Consider the following 22,015-nt stretch of genomic DNA (forward strand, 5'->3'; position numbering starts at 1 on the left):
TTGACAGAGAGAAATCACAAGTAGGCAGAGAGGCAGGCAGAGAGAGAGAGGGGAGGAAGCAGACTCCCTGCTGAGCAGAGAGCCCGATGCGGGACTCGATCCCAGGACCCTAAGATCATGACCTGAGCCAAAGGCAGCGGCTTAACCACTGAGCCACCCAGGTGCCCCGAAAAGTCAGATTTAAAGAACTAGAAGAACACCCAAATGTGACTTCAGTCAGAATCACCTGGTGGAATTTGAAAGAAAATACAGATTCCTAATGTTCCCCAGAACCACTTCATCACAGAATCTCTAAGAACAGCCAAAGCAACATTTGTTCTTGTTGTTTTTAAATTCCCTAGGTGGTTCCGAAGCTCAGCTGTGTTTGGGAACCCAGAACGCAACCTTTCCCATCTTTGGGTTTCCACTATGTCCTCCATTCTGTATCCTCAGTGATCAAAACAAAAGTGTATTCTTCCGAAGCAGAACTTCTAACTGTTAGAAGATACTGTATTTATCACGGTAGTTACATCAAACATCAGCCCGAGAATCCAGATGCTCTATGGTGAAATGCCACCCTAGCCTCACTAGCCTCATGAATAAGGCTGACGTTGAGCACAGTTCTATGAACAAAGAAACTACTTTTGCTTGTGCGTTTTACCAACCGCAGGGAAAGTGTTAAGGTTATGATGGGATCTCATCAGGACTGCTTCTGGGTCCTTCAATATTCAAGAACCACTGAAATTACCTGGATGGCTCCGGATTCCCTGAAACTCAGATCTACAAGAACTCTGGTTAGCGAGGGAAAATCTTCTTTTGAGTCTTCAATCCTTTAATCTCTTGCTGAGGATTTCTAAACTCAAGTCAGAGTTGGCAAACGTACCTCTTCTGAGGAGCTCATTTTACTGCCGGTTAATCCTGGAACCATGGGATTCATCAGATGGACCCGTTTTGAGTAGCCGAGTGCAGGGAGGTACTGGGGGGGTTAGAAAGAAACACAAAAAGCTGCTGTTAGTATAAATTCCTCCTCAGTGCCCTAGTCTCATCTAACTTGACCAGCAACGTGATAGTTTGATATAGCTCTTCCAATCTCTATTTTTTTTTTTTAATGAACATACAACCTTTCTTTCTTCTCTTTTTTTTTTTTTTTTTAAAGATTTTATTTATTTGGCAGACAGAGATCACAGGCAGGCAGAGAGAGAGAGAGGAGGAAGCAGGCTCCCCGCTGAGCAGAGAGCCCGATGTGGGGCTCGATCCCAGAACCCTGGGACCATGACCCGAGCCGAAGGCAGAGGCCTTAACCAACTGAGCCACCCAGGCGCCCCATCTTCTTCTCTTTTTTTAAAGTTTTTACTTGGGGTGCCTGGGTGGCTCAGTGGGTTAAGTCTCTGCCTTTGGCTCAGGTCATGATCCCAGGGTCCTGGGACTGAGCCCCACATTGGGCTCTCTGCTCAGCAGGGAGCCTGCTTCCCCCCTCTCTCTGCCTACTTGTGATCTCTGTCAAATAAATAAATAAATAAATCTTTAAAAAATTAAAAAAAATTTAAGGGTTTTACTTAAACTTAGTTAACACACACCGTAATATTAGTTTCGGGTGTCGAATTTAGTGATTCTACAAATTCTACACTTCCATTCGTCTGCTGGTGCTCGTCACAACAAGTACACACCTTAAGCCCCACCCTCTATTTCTCCTGTCCCCCACCCACCTCCCCTGTGGTAACCATCAGTTTGTTCTCTACAGTTAGAGAGTCTGTTTCTCGCTTTGCCTCTCTCTCTTTTCCCCTCATTTGTTTTGTTTCTTAGAGTCCATGTGAGTGAGATCATACGGTATTTTTCTTACCCTGACTGACTGACTTCTTTTCTTTTTTAAAGCCTTTATTTATTTGACAGAGTAAAAGAACACAGCAGGGAGAGTGGGAAGCAGGGGGAGAGGGAGAAGCAGGCTCCACCCTCAGTGGGGCACCCGATGCAGGACTTGATCACAGAACCTTGGGATCATGACCTGAGCTGAAGGCAGACACTTAACCGACTGAATCACCCAGGCGCCCCAGACCAACATATTGCACTTTCCATAATACACTCTAGTTCCACTCAAGTCATTGCAGATGATGACATTTCATTTTTTGGGAGGCTGAGTAATACTCCATTGTGTTAAATACACAACCTTTTGATAGTGTACATAACATAAACAAGTTTTCTTTTTCTCAAAAAAAAAAAAAAAGGTGTCTGTTTTCTCAACTGCTTTTCTATTAGTATTACATTGTGATTTTTACATTACATTGGATTTGCCCTGTCACCATAAACAACTCTAAAAGCTGGAAATATATAAAATAACCATTCGTAGGCATTCAACAGCAATAGCAGTAGGGCTACAAAGCTTAAAGGAGGGAAAGCAAAGGTGACCCCATACTCACCCTGGCTTTCTCCTTGAGGGCATTTTTTCCAAACTAGATGCTGAGAAAAAGAGAAGAGCTGTCTGATGAAGCAGAGGAGAGAGAGATTGGGGTTCAGTACTGCCAGGATGCTGGGATTTGGTAAGGGTTTTAGAGTAAAGCGAGCTCCCAGACCCAAATCTAAGTCAAAATTCCCCAATGATTTATGAGCTGACTCATAGCTGTGTGCATACAGAAAGACACCAGGAAGCCCAGCAGGGAACAGGTGCTGGGAGGCTGGAGACCTGCAGAGAGATTTTAGACAATGGACAATGCTAGGGAGACAGTATGAAGTTCAGGTTCACTCAGAGTAAAGAGGTCTTTGTCAACACTCTGAGATTTGAGTTTGAGACTCCAGAAAGGTCACATCCCAGGAATAAGGACCACATCGTAGGAGGAAGGACAAAACTGAAACAGACCTTTTCTGACCGAGCCTAGAACCAGTGCTGACCAAGCCTAGAACCAGTGCTGACAGGATCAAGGTGATAAGGCATAATTTAACAGCCTACAAAAAGCACAGCACCCTATAAACATAATCCAGAGTCTCTACAACACATCTATGATGTCTCTGATACAATATAAAAAGTATTAGAAATGGCAAAAAGAAAAAAAATGTCTGATAGTTAAGAGAAAACAGTCAGTAAAAGCAGACCCTGGAATAATCCAGATATTGGGATAAACAGATCAGGATGTCAAAATTGACTATGATTGGTATGTTAAAGGAAACAGAGAGAAAGATGGACAAAATGGATAAAAGACAGGATTTCAAGAGAGAACTGGAATCTATGAAAAAGAACCAACTAGAAGTTCTAAAATGGCATGATACGATATTGGATGGACCGAACAGAAGACAGGTTTGATGAACTTGAAGAAAAGTCAGCAGAGAATAACCCAACTAAGTACAGAAGGAACAAAAAAAAGGGGGGGGGGGGAGACAACAGAACAGAATATAAGAGAAGTGTGGGACATGGTCAAGAAGTCGACCATACATATAATTAGGGAATTAGGGTACTAGCACAGGAGAGAGGGAATAGGATAGGAGCAATATTTAAGGAAATAATAGGGGACAATTTCTCAAAATTAAAGAAAACAGACTCAGGAAGCTCAGCAAAATCCAAGTAGGATAAATACCAAGAAAACTATACCCAGGAACATCACAGTCAAATTGCTGAAAATCAGAGACAGAGAAAACTCTAAAAGCAGCCAGAGAAAAGCTGTATTATCTATAAAGGAGAAACAGTAATACTTATAGGTGACTTCTCAATGGAAACTAGGGAAGCAAGAGGCAATGGGATGACTCTTTAAAGTGTTAAAAGAAAAATAATTGCCAACCTAGAATTTGATATCCAGTGAAAACAAAAGAAAGATGTTTTCATTCAAAAGAAAGTTGAAAAACTCATTACTAACGACATGCACTACCAGTGCCAAATTGGATGGGGGGAAGCTCTTCAGGTCGAAGGAAAATGATCCCAGATGGAAGCCCAGAGGCACAGAAGCCCTGGAAGGATCAAGAGTACCAGGAAAAGGGGCACCTGGGTGGCTCAGTGGGTTAAGCCGCTGCCTTCAGCTCAGGTCATGATCTCAGGGTCCTGGGATCAAGACCCGCATCGGGCTCTCTGCTCAGTGGGGAGCCTTCTCCACCCTCCCACCCCCACCCCCCACCTCTCTGCTTACTTGTGAACTCTGTCAAATAAATAAAATCTTAAAAAAAAAAACTGAGTGCGGGGCGCCTGGATGGCTCAGTGGGTTAAAGCCTCTGCCTTCAGCTCAGGTCATGATCCCAGGGTCCTGGGATCAAGCCCTGCATGGGGCTCTCTGCTTGCTGAGGAGCCTGCTTCCTCCTTTCTCTCTCTGCCTGCCTCTCTGCCTACTTGTGACCTCTGTCTGTCAAATAAATTAAATAAAATCTTTAAAAAAACAAAAACAAAAAAACAAAAAAAACTGAGTGCTTTAAAAGGAATTATAATAAAGTCTTTGGGATTTAAAATACATGTAGAAGTGAACTGTATGACAACAGCACAAAAAGCAGAAGGAGTTAAATGGTAATTGTAGGTTTTTACATCATTGAGAAGTGGTAAAAATACCGGATTTAAAGTGTTATACGTTACAAAGACACATGCTGTAATCTCTAGGGCACAGGTGGGCAAAACGTTCCTGTAAAGGACCAAATATACATATTTTAGACTTAGAGACTTTGCCCACATAGGGTATATACTGCATATTCTTCTTCATGTTTTGTAGAGCTCTTAAAAAATATAAAAACCAGGGGTGCCTGGGTGGCTCAGCTGGTTGAGCGGCCGACATTTGGTTTTTGCTCAGGTCATGATCTCAGGGTCGTGGGATCAAGCTCTATGTTGGGCTACATACTCCTCACCAAGCCAAGTCTGCTTGTCCTGCTCTCTAACCCCCTACCACTCCCTGCCACCAGTGTGATCGTTCTCTAAAATAAAGAAATAAAATCTTTTTTTTTTTAAATATTTCATTTACTTATTTATTTGTCAGAGAGAGAGAGGGAGAGTGCACAAGCAGAGGAGAAGCATGTTCCCCACTGAGCAAGGGGTCTGACATCCCAGGACCCTGGGATCATGACATGCAGGTGTCCCAAGAAATAAAATCTTTATTAAAAAAGGTGGGGGGGGCACCTGGGTGGCTCAGTGGGTTAAGCATCTGCCTTCAGCTCAGGTCATGATCCATGGTCCTGGGATTGAGTCCCGCATGGGGTACCCTGCTCCATGGGAAACTGCTTCTCCCTCTATGTCTGCCTCTCTCTCTCTAGCTCATGAGTAAATAGATCTTTATTAAAAAAAATTATACTGTTCTTAGAGCTTGTGAGTCACACAAAAACAAGCCATAGGTCATATCTGCTAGAATAATAAAAGTAGATTCAACTAAAAATTAACAGAGGAGATAAAATAGAATAATATGAAATATATAATCAAAAAATTTACATTGTAAGCATTCCTCATTCATTAAATATACCTGAAAACCATAAGCCAGTCAAAGAAAGATAAACACTGTATGATTTCATTCATATGTGGAATTCAAGAAACAAAATAAACCAGCAAAGGGGTAAAAAGGGGAAAGAGAGACAAACCAAGAAACAGGACTCAACTGCAGAGAACAAACTGATGATGACCAGAGGGAAGCGGGGTTGGGGGAGAGGACATGGGGGTCAGGATTAAGGAGCACACTTGCTGTGATGAGCACCGACTAACATATAGAACTGGTGAACGAACAGACTGCATACCTGGAACTAATATAACACTGTATGTTACTATACTGGAAATAAGATTAAAAAATTAATAAAAAATACATCCAAAAACCATTTAAAAAATACTATATAATCTTCCATTGTGAGGAGTTATCATAACATATAACAATCCCTTGCCACTGGGTATGACTTTATTTCTAGATTTTTTTTTTTTAATTTTATTTTTTTATTTGACAGAGTAGGCAGAGAGGCAGGCAGAGAGAGAGGGGAAAGCAGGCTCCCTACTGAGCAGAGAGCTGATGTGGGGCTCGATCCAAGGACCCTGGGACCATGACCTGAGCCGAAGGCAGAGACTTAACCCACTGAGCCACAGAGGCGCCCCTCTAGATTTTTTTTTAAGGATTTAATTTATTTATTTGACAGAGAGAGAGATCACAAGTAGGTAGAGAGGCAGGCAGAGTGAGAGAGAGAGAGAGGGTGGGGGGAAGGGAAGCAGCCTCCCCGCTGAGCAGAGAGCCCGAACTCGAGGCTCCATCCCAGGACCCTGAGATCATGACCCGAGCTTAACCCACTGAGCCACCCAGGTGCCCCTATTTTTATATGTGTGTATATACATACATATATATATATATATACACATACACACGTATATATATATTTTAAATATTTTATTTATTTATTTGTCAGAGGGAGAGAGAGAGAGAGAGTAAGTGAGCACAGGCAGACGGAGTGGCAGGCAGATGCAGAGGGAGAAGCACACTTCCCGCCAAACAAGGAGCCCGATGTGGGGCTCGATCCCAGGACGCTGTGATCATGACCTGAGCCGAAGGCAGCTGCTTAACCAACTGAGCCACCCAGGCATCCCTATATATATATATATTTTTTAGAGATTTTATTTTTAAGTAATCTCTACACCCAATGTGGGGCTTGAACTCACAACCCTGAGATCAAGAGTCGCATGCTCTACCAACTGAACCAGTGAGGTGTCCCTATGTCTAGATATTACCTTTGAATTGATAATGTGATAAATACTTTCATATATAACTGAAGTTGCACTTTTAAAATTATTTCCTTAGCACCAGCTTGTGTCATTATTAGGGCAAACTACCCTCCTGGAAATTTACATTCCCACTAACAGTGTTTTCTCCACACCCTTGCCAAGATGAGGTTTTGAGAAGCTTTCAAAAATAACAACCATTTCTCAACCCTTTCCAATCTACTCCAGTTCTTTCCCCCAAAAAGAACTACTAAAGGTTTACTCTGATATCCTCCTTTAAACCCTGTTAAGCCTCATCTCAGAGATGACTGGTTTATGTAAGATCCAGAGCAATACGGACTGAACGCTCTGGGAAAAGCCAGTAGTTGACTGATAGTCCCTTTCCCTAGAAACTGTGTTATAGGAAAGAAGCAAATCCAATAGGTCTGTGGGCAGCTTCCAGGTGGCAACAAGAGCACGGGCTTTTGGGTCAAACAGGTCTGAGTGCCAATTTCTGCTCAGTCACTAACTGTGTGATAATGGACAACTTTCTCTACACTCCGTTTTCTCATCTGCAAAACAGGGAGAACAACACCCGCCACACAACAGAGTTATGAGTGGTGGGACTGGCATATTCAGTAAACCTTAACTGCATACCTAAGGCACAAAAGAAAAAAAGGCAGGGAAGAGAACACCGACCTTCTCCGCAAAGGTGAAAATCTTCCTCTGATCAACACCTCCAAACTGGGCATCTACTTTCAAATACTCTTCATCCAAGGCCTGTGGGAAAAAAACAACACGTGAGCATAAATTCCTACTGTATTTCTTCTATCTGGATCTGAGAAATCAGAAACTTTTGAAAATCACCAGATTTTTTCAGAAAGTAGGGCTGGGGGGCGCCTGCGTGGCTCAGTGGGTTAAGCCGCTGCCTTCGGCTCAGGTCATGATCTCAGGGTCCTGGGATCGAGTCCTGCATCGGGCTCTCTGCTCAGCAGGGAGCCTGCTTCCTTCTCTCTCTCTCTGCCTGCCTCTCAGTGTACTTGTAATTTCTCTCTGTCAAATAAATAAATAAAATCTTTAGAAAAAAAAAAAAAAGAAAGAAAGTAGGGCTGGGATGCAAATAAAGCAGCATCCAGCCTCCCTCTTGTCCTCAAGCGCTGCATGGACATTTTCCTAGTGCCTGCGGTGAGTGGCGCTCCATGGGGATGTCACGGGGGAGAAAAGAAGAGCCTCCGCCTTCGGGGAGCTCACAGTCCAGTGGGGAAGGGAGGGAAGAAGCAGAAGACACACCATAGTCGGGTCAAAGGTACCCACTGAGTAAGACAGCCTGTGACAAATGTCAAATAATGGCATAAGAGGGGTGCCTCAGTGGCTCAGTCAGTTAAGCATCTGCCTTTGGCTCAGGTCATGATTCCAGGGTCCTGGGATCAAGCCCGGCCTTGGGATCTCTGCTCAGTGGGGAGTCAAATAAATAAAATCTTAAAGAAAAAAAAAAGGGATAAGAAGAAAGTGCTATGAGGCCTCAGAAGCAAAAGGCAAGACTAAACTGATTTTGTCACTTGCTACCTGCCAGACCTAGTGCCAGCAGAGGAAGCAGAGTTGAACCGGACCCAGACTTGGCTTATAAGAAGCCAATTACCCAGCTGAAAAGAGAGACATGTAAACAGAATTTCAGTGCAGTGTGCGAAGGGCTACCCGAGATGTTTATTTAAGGGACAGAACTAACACAAAGACAGAAATGCTTATCTCTAGCTGGTAAGGCAGGTGGCAGTGAAGGCTTCCTGGAATCAAGACTGTGGCTGACCTCGGTTCTGAAGAATATAGAGATGTTTTTCACCATGCAGAGGAAACAGATGTCAGAAGGCAGAGAGGTGTGAAATGTATAGGAAAATTATGAGTGATTCAGTATGCAAAAGCACAAACGTCAACGGATGTAGGAAGTGGTTAGTGATGGCATCAGAGATGGAAGGTCCTGACTATCATACTAGGGTGCCTAGCATCACCCTGGCCCACACTGTAGAAACATCACACCAGTAAGAGGGCAGGGCACAGAGTGGAGCCCTCTGGACTGGAGACAGAAAACAGCGAAAAGGCTCCCATCTTAGTCCAGGTAAGAAATGATGCTGAACCAGGTCAGTGGGGATATAGAACAAGAACACATTTAAGAGCATTTAAAAGTAGAACTGGTAAGATTTCATGTCTAATTGAATGGAAGGAAGACGAAGGAGAGGAAGAGACAGTTGAGCAAGCAAGAATAATCTAGAACAGCACTGTCCCTAGGATATTTGAGAATGATGAGTATGTTCTATTCTGTGCTGCCCAACAGGTTAGCCACATGTGGCCTGTGAGCACTTGAAATATAGCCAATGTGACTGAAACCTACAAACTTCAATTTTAATTATTTTTAATAGCCACATATGACCATGACTAGAAGGGAGGCTACCATACGGGACAGTGTAGATCTAGAAAGTCTCTCCAGGCTTAACTTGTAGAAGGCTCTTTTGGAGGTGATGAGGGAAGACTTGATATTCTTATACCAAACTTTTTTTTTTTTTAAAGATTTTATTTATTTATTTGTCAGAGAGAGAGAGTGAGAGCGAGCACAGGCAGACAGAGTGGCAGGCAGAGTCAGAGGGAGAAGCAGGCTCCCTGCGGAGCAAGGAGCCTGATGTGGGACTCGATCCCAGGACGCTGGGATCATGACCTGAACTGAAGGTAGCTGCTTAACCAACTGAGCCACCCAGGCATCCCATACCAAACATTTTTTGAAAGATTTTATTTATTTATTTGAGAGGAAGAGTGCACACAAACAGGAGGAGCAGCAAAGGGAGAGGGACAAGCAGACTGCCTGCTGAGTGTGGAGCCTGACGTGGGGCTCAATCCCATGACCCTGAGATCATGACTGGAGCCAAAATCAAGAGTCACTCAAGTGAGTCACCCAGGCGCCCCTCTTGTATCAAACATTATAGAAATATGCAAAGATGGGTGTATTAACAGTATTAACAACTCAAGTTTGAATTTTTCTCCTTGCTCACACAAATATACACACAAGAAACATGATGCACTTTGTTTAATGGAAAACATGATCTTGCCTAAAATTTATTTTGTTTCATTTTTTAAAGATTTATTTTACAGGGTATCTGGGTGGCTCAGTCAGTTAAGTGTCTGCCTTCGGCTCAGGTCATGACCCTAGGGTCCTGGGATCCTAGGCTTGGGAATCAAGCCCTGTGGTAGGTTCCCTGCTCCTGGGGAGCCTGCTTCTCCCTCTCCCTCTGCTTTAGGCTCCCCCTGCTTGTGCTCTCTCACTCTCTGTCAAATAAAATCAATCTTAAAAAAAAATAAAATAAAACAAAGATTTATTTTAGAAGGAGAGAGCACACTCACAGGTCTACATGGGCAGGGAGGGGCAGAGTCTTGGAGAGGCGGGGAGAGAGAGAGACTCTCAAGCAGACTCCCCACTGAGTGTGGAGCCTGATGAAGGGCTTGATCTCACAACCCTGAGACCATGACCTGAATGGAAATCAAGAGTTAGCTATTTTGGGGCACCTGGGTGGCTCAGTGGGTTAGTCTCTGCCTTCAGCTCAGGTCATGATCCCAGGGTCCTGGGATCAAGCCCCACGTTGGCTTTCTGCTCAGCAGGGAGCCTGCTTCCTCCTCTTTCTCTCTGCCTGCCTCTCTGCCTACTTGTGATCTCTGTCAAATAAATAAATAAAATCTTTAAAAAAAAAAAAAGAGTTAGCTGCTTTGGGCACCTGGGTGGGTCAGTTGGTTGGGTGACTACCTTTGGCTCAGGTCATGATTCTGGAGTCCCAGGATTGAGTCCCACATCGGGCTACCTGCTTGGTGGGGAGTCTGCTTCTCCCTCTGACCCTCCCCCATCTCATGCTCTCTCTCTCTCTCTCTCATTCTCTCTCTCAAATAAATAAATGAAATCTTAAAAAAAAAAAAAAAAAAAGAGTTAGCTGCTTAACCATCTGAGCCACCCAGATGCCCCGCCTAAAATTCATTTTTGCACATTACTCTGAAATTTTCTTAAGAGATTATGATCAACATAAAAAGGGTATGTGGCACTGCAAAGCATTCTCTGGGAGGACTGGCTTCTGCCTGTATAGTATATTCTGCAGACATGAAAAACAAACCCCATTTACTATGCATATGTAAAAAGTCACCAGGTCATTTTCAGCCAAGAGTCACATCTAGTGCCTTTGCACATAAGACTTAGGGTGTGGTCTGTCAGTATGATCTGTAAATAACTGGTAGGGAACTCCCATATCTCCTTGTGTAAACAGATCTGTTAACTGAAATGCACTTTACAAGAAAATATATAAAATCTGGGGGCACCTGGCTAGCTCAGTTAGTGGAAGGTGCAGCTCTTAATCTCAGGGCTGTGAGTTCAAACCCCACCCTGGGCACAGAACTCACTTAAAAAAAGGAAAAAAAAGAAAGAAAGAAAAAGAAAATGTAAAATCTGCAAATAAACTGATCTATAAATTTAAAAAAAGATGTGTGGGAAGAGCACTGTTTTCAAGGGCAGACAGCTAGGGGAGGACCTACAGCTGAAGAAGTCCAAGGCTTGCAAGAAAGGGCAGGGGAGGGAGACAGGAAGGCCTACAGCACAGCAAGGGAATGAAGGACCTGGGTTTCACCCGGGCTCAGTGACCAGTAGTTAGAAAGGGGGCAGAAAAGGTCCCTGGGCAACTCCATCCCTCCCGAGTACCTGTAATCCGGGGTACAGCAGACCACTCAGCAAAGGGTGCTCCACCTGCTTTACCACCTCAGCCCCAGCTTTCTTGGCATCGTGCTGTGTGACCACGGACGAGAGCCTGTACACATCTAGTGTGTACTCTCTAAAGAGGAAAGGAAGTGGGGACACCTGTGAGACTGGGCCAAGGCTGTGAAGCACATTATTTCACTCTCCCAATCTTAAGACATTCCAAGAGAACTCTGCTGCCTGGAAGCTTCTAGAATTGGACTGCTCCTTACTCTTATACAAAATACCACTTTATTTTTATTTTTTTAAGATTTTATTTATTTGACAGAGAGAGAGAGAGACACACACACACACACACACATACACGTGCACGAGAGAGGGTACACAAGCAGGGGGAGTGGGAGAGGGAGGAGGTGGCTTCCCGCCCAGCACGGAGCCTGATGTGGGGCTCGATCCTGGGACCCAGAACCCTGGGATCATAACCTCAGCCGAAGGCAGACACTTAACAACTGAGCTACCCAGATGCCCCTATTTTTTTTTTAAGAGTTTATTTATTTGATTTGAGAGAGAGCACAAATGTGGATGAGAGGGGGAAAGGGAGAAGCAGGTTCCCTGTTGAGCAGAGAGCTGAACTTAGGGCTCGATTCTAGGACCCCAGGATCATAACCTGAGCCCAAGGCAGATGCTCAACCAACTGAGCCATCCAGGCGCCCCTATGTCTTTCCTTTTTATAGATAGCTTCAGTTAATCTTCTTCCCTTACCACTTGAAATACTGCTTGTTTGCCATTCCCCTCCATTATCTTCTTCTAGAATGCCTATTAAATAAGCAGAATTTGGGGTGCCTGGGTGGCTCAGTGGGTTAAGGCCTCTGCCTTCAGCTCAGGTCATGATCCCAGGGTTCTGGGATCGAGCCCCGCATCGGGCTCTCTGCTTGGCAGGGAGCCTGCTTCCCTTCCTCTCTCTCTTTGCGTGCCTCTCTGCCTGCTTGTGATCTCTGTTTATCAAATGAATTTTAAAAAGTCTTTAAAAAGTTAGTAAATAAGCAGAATTCACTAATCTAACTTCCATGTTTTTTTTTTTTAAACTGAAGTACATGTAAGGAATAATAAACTACATGAGGAATAGTGTACCCATCACTCAGTTTAAGAAAAAGGATTTAATTACTTCTGAAGCTCGTGCTCTACCCGCTGCCACAATCCTATACCACTTCCTTTTCCTCCAAAGTAACCACTACCCTGAACTTTTGGGTTTCTTTCCAGTTTTATATCCTTGTACCTATAAACAGTGTGTTATAAATACTCTAGTGTGTGTCTCCTGGTATACAAATGCAAGTTCCTTTATACACGCCTAGAGTAGAATTACTGGATCATAGGGAAACTGCATCTTGAGCTTTGGTTGGATAATGCTGAACTCTTTTCCAAATGGACTTTTATCCATTTTATTACCAAATATTGTCATTACTTTAATTTTTGCTAATTTGGTATGCACGAGTGGCTTCTTACTGAAGTTTTAATCTAAATTTCTTTGAATAACCAAGGAGATTAATTTCCATGTATTTATTGGTCATTTGATTTCTTCTGTGAAATGCCCATTTGTCTTTTTCTACTGGATTGACTCATTTTTTTGACAGCTGACTTTGTAGTTTTTGACAAAGAATCTAGGATATTAATCCTTGCCAGTCACATGTGTTTTAAATGTGTTCTCCCAGCTGGTGGCTTGTCTTTTGACTTTATTTTACTTTTGATGTACTGAAGGTCTTAATTTGAATTTGAATTCATCAGTCTTTTCCTGTGATTTGTGCTTTTGGTGTGTTTTGTTGAATTTGCCTTGCCCTGAGATTATAAGATAGTTTTATATATGTACGGTCTTTTAAATCTTTTATAGGTTAGCCTTCACAGTTAAATCTTTAATCCACTTGAAATGGAAGGATCATTTCCTTCTCACATGTATAACTAATTGTCTTTCCACCATTTTTTGGAAAAGATTTTATTTATTTTTATGACAGAGAGAGAGAGACACTGAGAGACGGAACACTAGCAGGGTGGGAGAGGGAGAACACGCCTCCCGTGGGGAGCCAGACGTGGGGCTAGATCCCAGGACTCTGAGATCATGACCTGAGCCAAAGGCAGTCAGTTGCTTAGCCAACTGAACCACCCAGGTGCCCCTGCACCACTTTTTCTTAAAAAGTTTATCCTTTTTCTCTGGTGATTTGCAATGCTGGCTCTTAAGTTTCCATATTTATGAGGATCTATTTCTGAATTCTCTATTCTGTGTCAGTGGTTAATTCTCTATACCCATGGTATATAAATGACAAAAGATTTGCTCTCCAGAATACATAAGGAACTCCAAAAAAAATTTAAAAATAAAAAATAAAAAAACAACAGAAAGAAAAATGGGCTACTTGCATAGATACTTCACAGATGAGGGTACATAAATGACCAATAAAAACATGAAAATAACTTTTTTTAGATGAAATTTTCAGGTATTTTACTCTTGCACTTGAATGGTAGTTCAGGTGGGTATAGGTTTTTAGGCTGCAAATTGTTTTCCTTCAGAATTTTATTTTTTCTTTCAAAGATTTTATTTTTAGGTAATCTCTATACCCGGGACGCCTGGGTGGCTCAGTCGTTAAGCATCTGCCTTTGGTTCAGGTCGTGATCCCAGGGTCCTGGGATCGAGCCCTGCATCGGGGTCCCTGCTCAGAGGGAAACCTGCTTCTCCCTCTCCCACTCTTCCTGTTTGTGTTCCCTCTCTCACTGTCTCTCTGTCAAATAAATAAATAAATAAATAAAATGTTAAAAAAACAAAATGAAAGTAATCTCTACACCCAACATGGGGCTCCAACCTGCCATCCAGAGATCAGCAGACCAAGCCAGCCAGGTGCCCTTCCCCCAGAAGTTTATAAAGGCTTTGCTTCATCACCCTCTGGTTTTCAGTGTTCCTTTTGAGAAAAGCAAAGCTATTTTGATTCCTGAAATTCTATATGTGAGTTCTTTTGTCCCTTTGGAAGTCTGTAGTATATATCCCCTCCCTTCTTTTCTGTCCTCAGAATTCTGAAATTTTAAGACCGTACACTATAGCATGGGTTTATTTTCATTCAGCATGACAGGCACCTGATGCGCCCTTCTACTCTGCATACTCATTTACTTGTTCTATAAATTATTTCATTGATGATTTCCTTCCCTCTGACTCTTTGTTCCCTTTTCCAGCATACTTACTATTCAAATATTGGACCTCCTGAACTAGTACTCCAATTTTCTAAGCTTTTTCTTTTTTTTTTTCATTGTGCTCTGTAAGGCCACAGCAACCAAAGTTCAATCCCAATAATTCAACAAGGTCTCTTGATGTGCCAGTAGTCTACAAATTATATTTTGTAGATTACAAAATGCATTTTTTTGCATTTTAAAAAAAATTTAACATCTCCAGAATCTAGATAAGTCTTTTAAACACTGCATGTTAGATACTAATTAGCAGTATTTTTTTTTTAAGATTTTATTTATTTATTTGACAGAGATCACAAGCAGAAAGAGAAACAGGCAGAGAAAGAGGAGGAAGCGGGCTCACTGCTGAGCAGAGTGCCCGATGTGGGGATACGGGGCTTGATCCCAGGACCCTGGGACCATGACCCCAGCCGAAGGCAGAGGCTTTAACCCGAGCCACCCAAGCACCCCAGCTATTTTCTTAAAAAAATTTTTTTTTTTTTTAAGATTTTATTTATTTACTTGACAGAGAGAAATCACAAGTAGATGGAGAGGCAGGCAGAGAGAGAGAGAGGGAAGCAGGCTCCCTGCTGAGCAGAGAGCCCGATGCGGGCCTCGATCCCAGGACCCTGAGATCATGACCTGAGCCGAAGGCAGCGGCTTAACCCACTGAGCCACCCAGGCGCCCCAAAATTTTTTTTTATTAACATATTAATCAGTAGTATTTTTAATGATATCTTAGATTAGCTGAAACACAGTACCTTGTTTATTTTTTTAAGATTTTTTTTTTTTTAAAGATTTTACTTTTAAGTAACCCTCTACACCCAATGTGGGGCTTGAACGTACAACCCTGAGATCCAAAGTTTCATGCTCTATTGAGTGAGCCAGCCAGATCCCCCTGAAATAAAGTATCTGTGTATTCACACTTTTTTTTTTTTAAAAGATTTTATTTATTTATTTGACAGAGAGAGATCACAAGTAGACCGAGAGGCAGGTAGAGAGAGAGAGAGAAGCAGGCTCCCTGCTGAGCAGAGAGCCCGATGCGGGACTTGATCCCAGGACCCTGAGATCATGACCTGAGCCGAAGGCAGTGGCTTAACCACTGAGCCACCCAGGCGCCCCTGTATTCACACTTTTGTTTGGTTTCTGGCCACTGAGTATTTTTGACTAATTTGTCAACTGACTTGATCTAAAGCATTCGGAACATTTAAAAAATCTTTTACCCAGTACTGTTAGTTGTTTGCGGTAGTAAGGCTGAACAGAGTACCCAGTGTGCTAGACTGCTAGAAGCAAATGTCTTCCTCCATGTCTCAAACACTCTTCCAGTTCTGTCCATCTCTCTGGGCTGCATTCTCCGTGAATCTCAGTACTGTCTCTCAAATCTCTAGTTTTCCCTTCAGCTTCGTTCAGTCTAGAGTCGATGCCTTCCACCGAAGCCTAGTTTGTGGAGTTCTTTCTTTTTCGTTTTAAAGTTTATTTATTTATAATCTCTACACTCAACATGCGGCTCAAACTCACAATCCTGAAATCAAGAGTCGTGAGCTCTTCCAACCAAGCTAGCAAGGTGCCCCTGTGGGGTTGTTTGGTTTGGTTTGGTTTGGTTTGGGTTTCATGACTGATTTTTACGTTTCCAAGGTTTCTAAACGATTCTTATTTCTATAGATTTATGTTTCATTTCTGCCTCTCTCTGTTTTATCATTTCCTTTTTAAAAATGGACGCCATTCCTTGGAATGTTAGAGCTTATGTCTTTTAGAGAATATCATGTCTGTAACACTCATAAATGGTGGGCAACTTGGTTTAATTCTTGGTATGCATACAGTTGAGTCTCCATAGGCCTGAAGCTTGACAAAAGCCCCTAATGACCCAGGCAGATAACTAATAACGCCCCTACTCCCTGGCTCTACTTTCCTTGAGGGGTAGTGATGGGAATGGTTAAGGGGTAAAAGCCCTACTTTACACTCTGGGGTTAAGCAGTAACCCTGGTTTGTCCCCACTGTCTGCATTCTGACTGGAGCCCAGCAAACCTGTAACTTCAGTCCAACTCACCCATTTGCATTTCAATTCTCTTTTCTTACCACAGAAATGTTTACCTTGTCTTTAAATCTGGCTATGTCGTCCAGTTTTTTATGTTTTTATCTATCACTGTGTTGTCTGGAACAGAGGAAGTGCATCAAAACATATACATACAAAGCCATCTTCCTTTCAAGTCACTTTTGTACATATAAAAAGATCAAGTGACTTTGAAGCAAGGCAGCTTTATTTATGTATCTTATCTTCCCAAACCGCAAATTCTGTTCAGTTTTGGGAGAATAAAAACTTTCACTGAGTCATTCACTGTTATAATCCTGGTACCTAGAACAGAGTCTGACATATGGTAAGAATATATATGGACTGACGGGGTGCCTGGGTGGCTCAATGGGTTAAAGTCTCTGCCATTGGCTCAGGTCATGATCCGGGGGTCCTGGGATCAAGCCCCACATCAGGCTCTCTGCTCAGGAGGGAGCCTGCTTCTCCCTCCCCTCTCTGTCTACCTCTCTGCCTACTTGTGATCTCTGTCTGTCAAATAAATAAATAAAATTAAAAAAAAAAAAAAAAGAAGAATTCAGAAAGTGTTTGCATGACTCACTCCCTCACCTTCTTCAGGTCTCAGTCTAATGTCTTCTTATCAGAGGTCTTTTCTAGCCACACAGTTCATACACATTACTTTTTCATTTGTTTCCTTTGACTATATTTCCTTGCTGAAATGTAAGCCCCACGAGGATGGGTATTTTTGTAAACTCAGGACCTACAACAGTGGTTATCATCTAATAAGTGCTCTGTAAATATCTGTAGAATGTAAAAATAAATGAAATGGTAGGCACTCTACTGAGGCTGAGGATTCAAATGTCTGTTTAGTTTACATAAGAAAGTTATGTGCTTTATTTAAAACTCTTAAATGTGGGGCATCTGGGTGGTTCAGTGGGTTAAAGCCTCTGCTTTCGGCTCAGGTCATGATCCCAGAGAGCCCCACATTGGGCTCTCTGCTTGGCAGGGAGCCCGCTTCCCCCCCTGCCTGTCTCTCTACCTACTTGTGATCTCTGTCAAATAAATAAATAAAATCTTTAAAAAAAAAAACCAAAACTCTTAAATGTTCAACAGTGAGGAATGCTAAAGAAAATTACAACTGGGACGCTTGGGTGGCCCAGTCAGTTAATTGTCCACCTCTAGGTATTGGCTCAGGTCATGATCTTGGGGGTCGTGGGATAGATTCTGAGTTGAGCTCTACTCTAAACGTGGAGTCTCCTAGTCCCTCCCTCTCCCTCTGTCCCTCCCCCAACTCACGTGTGTGTGTGTGTGTGTTCTCTCTCTCAAATAAATAAATAAAATCTTAAAAAAAAGAGAAAATTATGATCAATGAAGTAAAAAGAAAAATGAATTTGTAAGCAAGAAATCTGGGTTTACATCCTGGCTCTTGTACTTATAGCAAGTGTGAACTTGAGAAAGGAATCTGTTTCCTTATCTGTGAAACAGGACACACCAAAGCTTACCTTAAAAAGTTGTTCTAAGGGTTTAAATAAAAAAATGACCAGTAGAATGATACTCGGCTTAATTGAGGTTTTAAAAATCATGAGGCAGCATGGAGGAATTACTTAGGAAATAACGGAAGTTTAAAAGAAGAAAATTAGAGCCACCTGGGTTGCTCAGTCATTGGGCATCTGCCTTCGGCTCAGGTTGTGGTCCTTGGATCCTGGGAATGAGATCTACATTGGGCTCCCTGCTCAGCAGGAAGCCTGCTTCTCCCTCTCCCAATCCCCCTGCTTGCGTTCCCTCCTCTCTCGGTCAAATAAATAAATAAAATCTTTTTTTTTTTTTTTTTAAAGATTCTATTTATTTATTTGACAGATCATAAGTAGGCAGAGAGGCAGGCAGAGAGAAGGGGAAGCAGGCTCCCTGCTGAGCAGAGAGCCTGACATGGGGCTTGATCCCAGGACCCTGAGATCATGACCTGAGCCGAAGGCAGAGGCTTTATTTAACTCACTGAGTCACCCAGGCACCCCAAATAAATAAAATCTTTAAAAAAAAAAATTAGAACACAAAATCATACCTATGCTAATATTACAAATATGTTTAAAATTGATAAAGATATGAAGCAATAAAAATTGTTGGGGAGGGGATGCCTGGGTGGCTCAGTCAGTTGGGTGTCTGCCTTTAGCTCAGGTCATGATCCCAGGGTCCTGGGACTGAGCCCCACACTGGGCTCCTTGCTCAGTGGGGGACCTGCTTCTCCCTCTTCCCCTACCTGCTGCTCCCTGTCAAAAAAATAAAATGTGGGGTGCCTGGGTGGCTCAATGGGTTAAGCCTCTGCCTTCGGCTCAGGTTATGATCTTGGGGTCCTGGGATCGAGCCTCTCATTGGGCTCTCTCCTCAGCAGAGAGTCTGCTTTCCCTGTCTCTCTCTGCCTACTTGTGATATCTCTCTCTCTGTGTCAAATAATTTAAAAAATCCTTAAAAAAAAAGAAAACTTTTTTTTTAAAAAAAGATTTTATTTATTAATTTGATAGATAGTGATCACAAGTACACAGAAAGGCAGGCAGAGAGAGAGGTGGGGAGAAGCAGGTTTCCTGCTGAGCAGACAGCCTGATGCAGAGCTCGATCCCAGGATCCTGAGATCATGACCTGAGCCGAAGGCAGAGGCTTAACCCGCTGAGCCACCCAGGCCATCAAGAAAGAAAATCTTTAAAAAAAATTGTTGGGGAGGTGAGAAACAAGTGAAATATTTTTCTTTCACCTTTCTCTAATCATGATTTGCTGAGGCCAGAAGGAAAAAGGGAGCCTGAATTGCTGATTATCACTCTCCCGTACGCTTTGAGCTCTGCAAGGCCAAGGACTCTGTTTTGGTTACAGTCACACCTCCAGCAAAGTGGACAGCACACAGGCATTAAGTACATTTTTGATGGATGACTTGAAAGGACAAAGAGTAAAAATTATTTAATGGCTTCTAATCCAAACTTAAAGAGTGCCTACACTCCACAGACCTGTAATTAGCTAGAAGCATGAGAGCCACAAGGAGGGTGGATGATCTAGAACTTACTTGCTGAGTTGGTAATCAGTGCCTTTGACGAACTTGAGCTTTTCTAAGGGTACACCAATGCTCTCTAGCATTGCCTTGATCACATTCTCATAGTAGCTGGTTCGGAGTTCTAGAAGTTCCCATGGAGCTTTCATGTTATCCAGGTATGCGTGAAGGTCCGCAAACAGAATCGTTACCTGGACATAAGAGATAAGGGGCCACCACAATGTCAATTTTGTCCAAGTACCTCCAAATCCCCCTCTCTGCCCTGCCCTTATTAAACCTCTTTTTGGGCCATTCCCCAAGGAACTGATTGGTTTACAAAATATTACTTCTTACCTCGCATCCTGCTTTTAGGAAGTCTGCAATCTTAGACATAGGCACGAAGTAAGCCACATGTGGCTTGCCTGTGGTTGCTGTTCCCCAGTAAACTTTAAGTTCCCGCTCCTTGAGTATCTCCTTCAGCTTCTCTTCCCCCAGAACCTCCTGTTGTGGAAGCAGAAGAGCTGGTTTAATGCTGGTGCCCCACCTTGCTCATCCTTTACCCTGTGACAAGGAAAACAAAAGCACACGTCACTGGGGGTCTAGGCCCAGAGCCTGCAGGGAGGTCCAGCCGTGCTCTCAGTGCTGAATGAGAGCCAACCTAAGCTGGTGCCGTTGCTAGCACTACTCCAGTGAAATGCCACTGCTGTTAGGGAATGGGACATGTCCCTACTCGCACCTTCTCCTCCATCTACTCTAACTCACGTTCCTTCCTTTCAGAGCCAACTTCTTGAAACATTTGTCTCTTCTGGTCTTTATTTCTCACCTCCCATTCCAGCTGAATTCCATGAAGCATCACACCACTGAAAATGCTCTAGCTAAGATCATGGATGACTCCCATTGTTACTAAATTCAATGAAATTTTTTTAGTCCTCACTCTATTCCTGAAACACTCTCTTCTTTTGGTCCTTCACTTTTCTATTTTCTTAGTTTTCCTCCTACTTCTCTGGCTGCTGGCTCAGATTTCTCTACAGCTGTTCTTCTTGCTAATCATTAAATATTAGCAATCTTTGCAGCCCTATCTCTTCTTTTCTTACTCTACATGTTCCCTAAGTATTCCTTTTAAGATGCTTCACTTACTATTTATAAGCTAATTAACTACCAAATCTACTGCTCACACCCATATATGGAACAGTGTACTTGTTATCAACCCAATAAACTCAGACTCAACATGTCCAAAATTAACCTTGTGCTCTCACCTTCCCACCTTGCTCCCCACCCATCTTTTTCACTCATAGTTTCACTCCAGTGCAGTAAATGGTACTATCATTCACCAAGTTGCCTAAGTTACCCCAAAGCTCCTAAATCCTCCTCCTTCTCTCTGCCTCCATACCACCACACTAGCCTAGGCCACCATCAGATCACACCAGGACTACTGTAATAGCCTTCTAGCAGGACTCCTGTATCTATTCTTGCTCCCTCCAGTCCATGTTCCAGAAGGCAGCCAGAGAGATCTCTAAAACACAAAACTTGATTGACTCATTCACCTATTTAATACTTTAATGGTTTATTTTGCCTTAAGACAATATTAGAAAAATCCTAATAGATCAGTATGCTGATAACAAAAGAGATTTTAGTGATTCTTTCAAGTAATGGTTTGGTATATGTGCTGCCGAAGCGAGCACTCAAGTAATGGTTTGGGAAGGCAGTCAGAAGCCATGAAAGACAAAAACTGTTTTGCTGGTTTGAATCACCTATTAGCAGACTTATTAAAATCCTATGTTTCAAGGGAGCTGGCAGCTGGATCCGGTACCCTTCTAGCCCCTGACTATTTGGAACTTAGGAGAGCTCTTGCCACCCAAGGAAAGGTCCTTATCACTTATCCTTTAAAACCTAAGTGAGTCAGTGCCATTAGCTTTGTGTATCCTTTGTCCCCAAACAGCATTATTTTGTGGAAAGAGACAGGACAAAGAATCTAAGAGGAACCATGCAAAAATTACTGGTTAAGATCAAGTTATGAGTGGAAAGAACCCAAATGTCCACCAACTGATGAAAAGAGAAACAAAATGTGATATATCCGTATAATCATGAATATTTTTCAGCCATAATAAGGAATAAAGTTCTGATGGGTGTGACGACATGGATAAACCCTAAAAACATGCTAAATGAAAGAAACGAGACATAAAAAGCCACGTATTACATGCTTCCGCTTATAAGAAATGCCCAGAATACGCAAATTAAAGACAGCAAGTAGATCAGTGTTTCCCCAGGGCTGCCAGGAGTGGGGAAATGAGAAGTGACTGCCAATGGTTACAGGTTTTATTTTGGTGATGAAAATGTGGAATCAGAAAGTGATACTAATTATACAATCTTGGGGCTATACTAAAACCCACCAAAATGTACACTTTAAAAGGATGGATTTTTTTGGCATGTGAATTGTATCTCAAAACAAAACAAAACAAAACAAAACAA

General features: G+C 42.6%; 2 protein-coding genes across 3 annotated transcripts in view; one reads left to right on the plus strand and one right to left on the minus strand.

Moving 5' to 3' along the window:
* Positions 1–22,015, minus strand: part of YARS1 (tyrosyl-tRNA synthetase 1) — a 38,289-nt gene that overhangs the window by 14,909 nt on the left and 1,365 nt on the right. Inside the window, exons 2-6 of the mRNA XM_059377131.1 lie at positions 19,901–20,047; positions 19,583–19,758; positions 11,316–11,445; positions 7,298–7,378; positions 863–955 (exon numbers count right to left, since the gene is read on the minus strand). Coding sequence (XP_059233114.1) covers positions 863–955; positions 7,298–7,378; positions 11,316–11,445; positions 19,583–19,758; positions 19,901–20,047 — 627 coding nt within the window. The remainder of the gene's footprint in view (positions 1–862; positions 956–7,297; positions 7,379–11,315; positions 11,446–19,582; positions 19,759–19,900; positions 20,048–22,015) is intronic.
* Positions 8,610–22,015, plus strand: part of S100PBP (S100P binding protein) — a 55,177-nt gene continuing 41,771 nt past the window's right edge. Inside the window, exon 1 of one of the 2 annotated variants that reach the window (XM_059377139.1) lies at positions 8,610–8,708. The gene's annotated coding sequence lies outside the window, so the exon portion shown is untranslated. The remainder of the gene's footprint in view (positions 8,709–22,015) is intronic. The other variant, XM_059377137.1, reaches the window with a different exon arrangement.

The sequence above is a fragment of the Mustela nigripes genome, chromosome 14 (genome assembly GCF_022355385.1).
Source record: "Mustela nigripes isolate SB6536 chromosome 14, MUSNIG.SB6536, whole genome shotgun sequence".
Classification (NCBI taxonomy): Eukaryota; Metazoa; Chordata; class Mammalia; order Carnivora; family Mustelidae; genus Mustela; species Mustela nigripes.